The sequence below is a fragment of the Geospiza fortis genome, unplaced genomic scaffold, assembly GCF_000277835.1.
Source record: "Geospiza fortis unplaced genomic scaffold, GeoFor_1.0 scaffold237, whole genome shotgun sequence".
In the NCBI taxonomy this organism is placed as follows: Eukaryota; Metazoa; Chordata; class Aves; order Passeriformes; family Thraupidae; genus Geospiza; species Geospiza fortis.
This window is the reverse complement of record NW_005054319.1, coordinates 5430836-5440257: the sequence shown is the minus strand read 5'-3', so window position 1 is coordinate 5440257 and position 9422 is coordinate 5430836. Positions and strand designations below refer to the sequence as shown.

The 9422-nt window shown below is 42.6% G+C and overlaps 1 protein-coding gene across 1 annotated transcript in view; it reads left to right on the top strand.

Moving 5' to 3' along the window:
* Positions 1-9422, top strand: part of XYLT1 (xylosyltransferase 1) — a 138909-nt gene that overhangs the window by 94402 nt on the left and 35085 nt on the right. The window contains exon 7 of the mRNA XM_031056573.1: positions 6-45. Within this exon, the coding sequence (XP_030912433.1) occupies positions 6-45 (40 nt within the window). The remainder of the gene's footprint in view (positions 1-5; positions 46-9422) is intronic.

The window sequence follows — 9422 nt, the reverse complement described above, 5'->3', positions numbered from 1 at the left end:
CTGAGACATGAACTTCTTGAAATCCCATGGCAGGGACAATGCAAGGTGAGCTGGCCCTCTCTTCACCTCAATTTAACCAGAGCACTGACAATTATTGTATGGGGACAGTTTCCAGTGTCACCTGATTGAAGAAATCCCTAGTCCAGGGAAGAGACGTGAATGAGGAGGAAACCCTTTTCTGATGGCTGTTTCTTGGCCAGAGTGACTCCTTGCCAGAGTCAGAGGTGCTTTTGTGGGGAGAAAGGCTCTAAGCAGTCTGATGTTGCATCCTCCAGTGGACTCAGCACAGACTGATGTTTTGTGAGCAAGTGGCAATTGCCCACACCCCAGCACTGACCTGGTGGCCCCAGATGAGCAAAGCTGGGTTGGCTGAGCTCTGCAGCACAGCCTGGCAGGGGCAGAGCCCCAGCTGTGGGAGCCTGTAGCAGCCTGCAATGCCACTAAGAGTGAGGATGGTGGCTGGAGCTTGTCACAGTCTGCCAAAGTTTAGATCAAAATCCTTCTTCATCCACCCTGCACAAGGCTTGGAGAAGGAATGTTCTGTGTTTCCCACCACTCACCAGTAGTACTTGAACTTTCCATTGTGGTTTGGGGGAGCAACAGTGACCAAACAGCATCTTCCAAAGGCTTTAACAACCTCTGCAGATGAAAGAAGATTCCCATCTGACTGCAGTGGTCCTGTTTTCCTCTTTATTCATAGTTTTGCTGTTCCTCCTTTTTGCTGGTTTTGTACCATAGCAGCAGTCCTGCTGCACTTCCAGCAACTCCATATGCTGAGCCCCAGTGGCTTTGCATCTAAAAATATTATTTTATTCTGCTTGGGTCACCAGGTCTTCCCTTTATTCTGTAAAATGTCAAGTGTACCCAGAGAATGTGACACACTGAGTCATGTGTTCAGCACAGCAGGCAGGCAGAATAACTCACAAGTCTCTCTCTCTTCTTGGCCATTCTTACCCTTGTCACCAGATTTATCAATTCTGTCATGTTCCTGTTTAAATTAAGTCCTCACGAGCATTCATCTTGTGCATGCACAAATTCTATAGCAGGTAGTAAAAAATAATCCTGTGAGGAGTCATATTTAAAGCCAAGTCAACAGGTTTCACAGGAGAGTCCCTGGTTGGGGAAATGCAGAGTGTCAGAGTGATTGGCAGACTCAGCTCTAGCTGGCAATAGTGATGGACAGCAGAGTTAGTGTAGAAAAGAGGAGAGGAAGAGCCAGGGAAAAGCAGTTGGTCTCTTGCCTTCTTGCTCCTCTGGTGCTCCTGAGTCTTCTCGAATTCCCTGAGCTGGCAAAGGAAAATAACTAATGGATTATGACACACCAACATCAGGGTGGTTCAAACATGCCAACTTCAACTGGATCAGGACAATTTAAAACAATTAAACACACAAAGCTGGTATTAATTTAATAATGAAATGAGCAAATGTGCCACTTGTCCTTCCATCACAGGAATAGCAAACTCATTTAGTAGTTCAGTGGTTCTCTTTGTATAAACAGCTAAATACCTTTTAGCTTATTACAACTTGTCACTGTGTTTTGTTTTTTTTTCCCCTGGATTTCTACCATAAATTTCCCTTTGCATCAGGGAACATGATCTGGGACATGAGTGCGGATTTGCCATCCCTGTCTGCCATGGTTCCCTAATCCCTGAGTCCCATAAGTGCTCCCACTGCTGACCACTGGATGAATGGATCCTTTCACATTACCCCTTGGCATGTCCCCAGATTTTCTATCAGGGAGGTAGAGTGGCTTCCCTCCTCCTGCACAGCCCAGGCAGCTGCAGACACACTCAAGCCAGCAGCTGCAAACACCTCTGAGTAATGCTGGTGTTGGGTAAAAATTCATTCCTTTGTTTCCAAAAGCTGATCAAAAAGTAATTATCCCATGTTTGTATTGTGGGTGAACTTCCAGCTCTACATCCACCTGTTGAGAGAGAAATATCTAAAGTGAAGATTTCTAGCCTGATATTTCCTGTTTAGTGTTTGAGTGACTCAGTCTTGACCGAACAGGTCGGTGTACCCTCTGCTGTCCCCATCTGACACAGTTCCTGACTTTGACTGAGTGCCCAGGTGTGTAAGCTGTGCTCACACCAGCCAGGTTTATCCCTGCAGTCAGAGTGGGGAAATCCTCTGGGCTGAAAAACCTCCTCCAGCTCAGGCAGGTGAGCCCCACCCAGGCTGTCACCATGTCCTACAGCCAGTGTCCCCAGGGAGCACAAGGTGTGCAGGGCTGCTGCTTTACAACATTCTCCCAACCTCTTGTGCCCTTTGCCTGGGGAATTTCCACAGCTAAACTCACTGACTTGCTCATTCTAAGAGTAAGGGATGGGGTTTTTTCCCCTACTAATTTTTCCAGTTTTTAAATTTTGCTCTTTGCTTTGTCCTGTCACAGCCCAGGGGGAAAGAAATACCCCATGAAGAGAATGGCATGGCCAAGAGCTTAGTGAGGTCTGGAAGAGAAGCAAATAGCTTCAAGGGTTGGCAGCAAAAAGTTTAGAAAAGAAAAAAAAAAGACAGCTTTTAGAACACAGGCCAGTGTCCATGTCATTGAGCAATAAATGAAAACTCCCTTTGGATATCCTATCTCAAAACACACTGGCGCAGAACTTTTTGTTTAAAACAACAAAGTGAAGCCATAATAAGGGAGAGGACACTGGCCTATACTGGCTGTGCCCTGTGTACAATAATGATTTAGCTGGTCCAAGGTGTTTTTCTGAAAACATGGGAACTACTAATACAGGAGCACAGCATCTAAACATAATTGAAAGCAATGTATAATCCTTGCTGATACTTTTAATTTTAATTTGTGGATGAATAATGGCACCTAATCAATAAGCTTTTCAAGTCTGCCTTGTAAACAACTGAAAACTCTTAATTTTAAGTCATCATAGTCTTTGGATCATACAACAGAGAAAGATTAGAAGTGCCATCTCAAACCTGAAATGCTTGTACAGCTCAATTACAGTGTACTTTGTATTCAAGCCATGTTCACAATCAGTGCTTGTTCTACTGCCAAATAAGGAGAGAAATCAGGCTTCCTTTTAGAGAGTTAAGTTTTCTTTTAGTTACGCCAAAGTCATGAAAAAGTGCATCACTCTGATTTTCCTTTAGTGGCTTCAGCAAAGGGAATGGACATGAAAATGGCTCCTTCACTCAGCTGGAAGCATTATTTCCTGACAGAGATGGATGTATGAAATGAAATTGCACACAGTGGCTGGAGTTGTTACGTAGTGCTTAGTGGGCAACACATTTCCTCCTATTTTCAGTGTCTTAGACTATTAAAAGCAAGTGAATAACCTGGTAGTTGTATAAGCTATTGCAATTTGGAATATGCAGAGGATTGTTTCTTTTTTGGCAGGAGCAGCACCTGGATGATTATAAAACATAAAGACAGTCAAATGTGACATCTTCAGTGGCAGGCAGGAAGAGGGGGGGTTTGTAGAGAAACCTTTCCTCAGCAATCATTTGGGAAACAGTGTAAACAAGCTGAGAAGGCTGGATGCTGTTAGATCTTAGAGGAATCTTGAGCTGATAGGCAAAATACAAACAGCTAAAGAAAAGACCCTTAAATTTTTGGTATGTGTCCACCTTCTTCTGCTGATTTTTTTCTCCTCATTGCTGCTGTTTTTGCAGTTGTGTTGTCCTGTTTCTGGGTTCCAGATAATTTTAGAGATGTTGGTGACCTGTATCAAAGGGCATGACCATCCCATCCCAGCTCTCAGAGGCTGGAGAAACCTCAGCTACCAAAGGACTGGGGCACATTCCCAAACTCTGCACTGCTGGCACACATCTGTTTCACCCCATTTCAGACATGCCTTTTTGCCTCTGTGGCACAGGCTGTTTGTTGGTGTGCTGTGCATGGGATTGATGGGGGTTTGGTGGTCTGGTAGAAAATGGATCTCACAGTAAACACTGTTGTGTATTGCACTGGTGAATTACCCAAGCACTAGGGGAAAGAATGGATTAATTGTCACTGCTGTTGGAATGGCCTAACCTAGTCCTAGCAGCATTCACACTGCTGCTCATGTCACATATTTGGTGGTTCCTTTGGCACAAATCACCCTCAGCCTCATACTTCTTTTGCTAAATTTTTTAGAACACTTGAGTATTCCGGAGCACGTGGACTAAGATCTATTTTTTGCTTGGAAGTAGTTCAGCACAACAGTTGCATGAGAAGTGTAGTGACTGAAATAGCAACATGCATCTTCTCTGCAAAGAGACTGCACTTTAAAAATTTAGACATTACAGCTCACTTTCAAATGTTCTTAGTGCTTTATGCTAAGCATTTGGGGAGCCATAAAGCCTTTACAGCTTCAGCTTGACAATTCACCTCCTTGTAGGGCTTTTATTTCTGCTCAGTTTTGGAAAGCAGAGCTCTAAGCTGTCAGTGCAAAGAGAAACAAAAGCAGCCATATGTCTTGACGTGGGACTAAGCAGGGTGTTCTTTGTTCTTAGAGTATACAAGCAAGATCATCTGCTGGTTCAGGAAGGTGCTTCAAGTGAGGAGGTTTGAAGTAGTAGCCATCCTTTATGGGGCAAGGACAGAATTAGGAAGGAGGTGAAAATTGAGATACTGGTAAAATAATCAGGAGTCTTATTGCTATCTAAGAACATTGAGCAGCACACTTCATGTGCAGCCCTGTCATCTGAGGCATTTTATAAAATGGTTATGACAGGAAACATCATTTGAAGCTGCATAGATGTTGTTGGCCCTGGTGTACCCAAGGGTCAGTGGCCTGATTTGGTAGCTTGAAAACCTTCATAGAAGGAACTCACACTTGCCCTCAGTCACTGGAAAAGAGGTGAGGAGACATGAAACCTTCCAGAGAAGACATTTATTGGAGACAAACAGATGGTAAAATGTCAGGTTTAATATCATTGAGTCTGTCTGTGGTGAGTTCATGCTACATTCTGCATACTATAATTTGCAGTTATGCTTATTTAATATAAAAAGAAACCGAATCATTTGAGTTGTGGCCTCCCTTATGGTGAGAGGAAGCCGTTTCATTTTTGACCTTCTAAAAGCTGTTTCAGTATTGCTTAAAAGATACTGTGTAAGTGAAGAGTGAGGTAAAGAAACCCACAGGAAAGTCTTTTAAAGTCTCTCTCGAGCTTTATGCTCCCAAGGAAGTGCATGGGATTGTTGACAAAACAAGGCAATTCCTAGTAGAGTCATTACTGCAAAAAATAGACTTTGCAAGTTTCCTACAACTAAAGAATTTCACAGGGTTTTTCATTTTGCTTCCTGGCCTGCAACATTAAAATACTGAGGAACATTGAGGCTTTTTAAGACTTTCTCTGAGAAAGAGACTTCCCCTTTGAAAGATAGAAAGTGGAAAGAAAAGCTTTTCAAAACCAGTGGAGGTTAATGTGTAGGAAAAGACGGAGAAGAAGAAAGAATCATGAGAAATTTCTTCTAAAGAGAATGCAAAGATGTGCTAGGACTAGAGCATTAAATGGGTATTCTGGAAGATTGCATATGAAAGAAGGAGAAACAAATTATATAGCATATGAGGTGCCTATTGTACGCTTGAAAAGTCTAATCATGTCCATATAGAGATGGAATAACGACCAGATAAAATGTGTGTATTCATCAGCTTTCAACAGCATCTCATGTGGAATACTCAAAGTGCCATGGCTGCTTGGCTTCCATACAGATGCCACTGATTGAGAAGGGACACATTGAACATAATATTTCAGGCTGAACTTGTGTCTTGAAAGAGATACTCAAATTGCTGTACCATTTTTGCTGCACTGTAAATGATCTAAACTTTCTATTGCCCAGCATGTGTGGCAGCAGTAGTCTGCCCCAGGTTTAACTGCACTCTGAACATAAAAGTGTTTAACATACATTGAAAACATGGACTGCCAAAAAATCCTTCCAGTGGAGCTCCGTGTTCCCATCACTTGCACTTCAGCTTCTGCCACAGAAACTCCAGGAGCAAACATCACAAACTGCATCTCTGAGCTCTGCCTCGCCTTTGGTGCCCGTGTCACCTGGGATTCCTGCTCTGAAGCCCATCCCTGTGCTCCCTGTGCTCCAGGGAGGCTGTGCCCTGCCAGTGCAGCTGTGTCCTGCCCTGCCCTGCACACCCACCGTGCTCAGCTGCCCCTGGCTCTGCCGTGGGCCATGCAGAGATACAGGGGACAAACACTGATCACATCTGAGAGGGACATTTCCTTGTGTTCCTTGGTAACTCCTGAGCGTTTAGCTCAGTGGGCAAAACTGCTAAAAGCATTTCAATTTGTGTGCTTATTTATGGCTTTGGCTTTTGCTCCTGAAATAAGCCCAATCAATAAATAAGCCCAATCTTACTATAGCAAATTCAGTCAAGAGAGAAATTCTTTCTGATGTTGTTGATGTTTTTTTCTGCATTGTCATTAAAGCTTTGGGGGATTGTTGAGATAGTAATGTGTTTACTTTATGTGTTTCCCTTACCCTGAGTAAGGGAATTAACAAAAGATAAGAATTCTCCTCTCATAACATTTTTGACCTCATAGCAATTACATTTAGGATGTCACAGTTAAAGCACATTGAAAAGCAAGTTACAATTACTCTTTCTCTTCTATCATTTTTGTCTGTACTGAGATTTATTTTCAAGGCTTTTGAAACAGCAGGAATTGTTTGTTCTGTGCTTTCCACACGATGCCTGTCATACTGGGTAGAAATCTTCCTCATCTTGACAGACTAAGTAGGTGCTATTTCTGTTTGACACTGTTCCCCTTTTCAAGCTTCACCTCCAGTTTGGGAGTGGGGCATCAGCCCTGGAGGCTTTCAGCATGACAGCAAGGTCTCAGGAAACACACTGCAATATCCTAGCCTTAGAAAAACAGATGAATAGCTGGTAGCTTATAGACATTGTGTTTAAATAGCCAATTGTTAATTATTTCAGATGTAAATATTGTTTAACCCTTGGTAGAATAGAGTTACTCATGGAAATGGAGTGAAATCAGGGTCAGCTGGACTCAGCATACTCAGTGAGGCCAGGATTTCCACCTTGAGCAGGCAGGGAATGATTCTGCCCTGCACAGGTTTGGGATTCATCAATCTGCTTATTATAAAGAATTTTTCAGTGCCTGGTTTATGGAGATGTGTGGTAGCCTAGAGATTGCTCACAAATTACTTCTTGCAATTGCTACACTCAAGATTGTCAAATTATTGTTCAGTGCTTTCTAGTTGGTCACCTAAACTGCAAATTACTGTTTTGTGCTTCCCAACTGATTGACTCTGGTGTTTCCAGTGCAAACACTGCCAGCAAGTGACTCTCACATTTCTCATCTGTAAAAACATTTACTTGACTTTTTGCACTGAAATGGACTTTCTTCCTCAAATTTTCATCTAAAGACAACGAAAAGAGGAGCAGATAAAGTCAAAGCATGCAGAGCTTGTCCACATACACTCAGGGAAACATGGACATGATGCTATGGAGCTCCTAGCTCTACAGATTCTTGCTTTGACATTGACATTGGCTTTTGGCTTGTGAGGAATTGTTTTGCTGGAGTTTTGTAACTTTTATTCATAGTTCTTATTCTTAAATCCTGAGTAATGATGCTGAGGTCCTGGGTAGGTGCACCTGGTTAACAGTGAAATGTCAATGGGAGGTTTTCTAGGCAAGAGGCCAGAAACAGGAAACATTTAGGAAGAAACCTTTTCACCTTAAAAAATATATTCTTTCCAGAAAAAACCTTTTAGTGATAAAATTACTGGTAAATGGCATTTAGCAATCTGATAGCCTCTGATACTTTAGGAAGTTTTACTCATTCATAAGCTTCAGGAAAAAGAAAACAGCAAGCTCTCTGACTTACTGTGTAAGTAGAGCATTCAGGAGCAGGGGTCTCTACAAGTTGCTGTGGTTTGCACTGTCCTTTGGAGAAAACTGTGAAAAAGGAGGATATTTGGTTGTGATATTTTTGCTGATAAAGTAACTATGTGGCAGTATTTATTAGCAGTTACAACATATAAGAGCTGAGCCGTGTTTATACTCATGTTGTAGGAGTATGTGCTACACAAGTTACAAGTGCTATACAGTCCCAGAATCTTGTCTGAAATGCATTTATAAATATTTAAATAAAGTACGAAGTAGGAGAAGTTCCCTGAGCAGGATTGCAATCATGAGCTGCCTGGACTGACATCTGCACTCAGTGGCAGACCACGTGCTGCAGGCAGTGGGGTTTTCTTAGTAAAGTGTGAAAATAACCCTCTGGAGCCTGTGAGGCTGCATCCACACACAGGGCACAGGGGCACCTTTCATGTGTGGCAGTGTCTGATTGCTGAGCTCAGGTGCTGACACACCTTCTTAATACCCTGTGTTTCCTCCTTACTTTTGAATCCCAGGCCCTCAAAACTGGAGGCTCTTTTGGAAGAATTAAATTGATAAGGGGGAGCATAAAATGTCTTAGATTGAGTGATCTATGAAATAAGGCAAAATGGTGTGCTTTTCTTAATCCTAGTCTTTTTTAAATTCTATTTTCTCCTGGTTGACTCTTTTCCTATCATTTTTATTTTCCTCCTGTTGTTTTCTTTTGGATTAGGAGAAAGGCCAGCTGTCTTCAGCTGATGATAATCTCTGTTGAATCTGGCCAACCATACCTTGGTTCAGTAGGATGTCATTGTTCTGGCCCCTGCATTTGCAGCTGGCAGAGGTATGCCAGTCTTGCCTGATGTTCAGGGTGGCAGGAAGCACCTGAATTTTTCCACATTGACTAAGATTAAGGAAATGCTATCATTAAGCCTTTTTTTCCCCCCTACTTTTAATTTGGGAGTTATCTGCAAGCAGTTTTGTCAGACCCAAGAGAGAAAGACAAGGGGAAAAACCATCTTTTTTTTGCATTTCATTGCTCTTTATGAAGCTTGGCCTGGCTTCATAAAATTTACTGATTTGGTATTCCCTTGAGCATAACCAGAAACTAATGAAATACAGCGTGAGACTAGAAACAAATCAGTAGGGTCATGCTTTTGCCCTCCATTGTCCTATCTTTCTTTTCAGAGGTGGCTGCAATCATTCTTGGATGGCTAGTCAAGAATCTTTATGAACTCTTTGTAGTGTCCAAGAGGTTTTCATTTCTTGGAAAGGCCTGTGTGGCATACAAATACCCCTTTCCCTTTCCCTCAGGCAGTATTCAATATGCTTAGAGTAAGTTCTTGCCTGCCTGAGTCCCAAAATTGCTATTGCTGGGAGTATCAGTCATCCTAGAAGAGAGCCTGGAGGGACAGAAGGGAGCCTCACCCACCTTTTCCACTTTGGTTGCTATTCAGCTCTCTGTGCCAGCAGCCTCTCCTATTTAGCTTCCAGCAGATCTAAAATACACTTGGTCCCCTTGGCTGCCAAGGAACATAAATGAGCAGCAAGCCATCATCCAGTGGAGAGCTGTGTCTTCACAGCCCCTTGGACACATCATTGCTTTCTAGGCCACAGAAATGA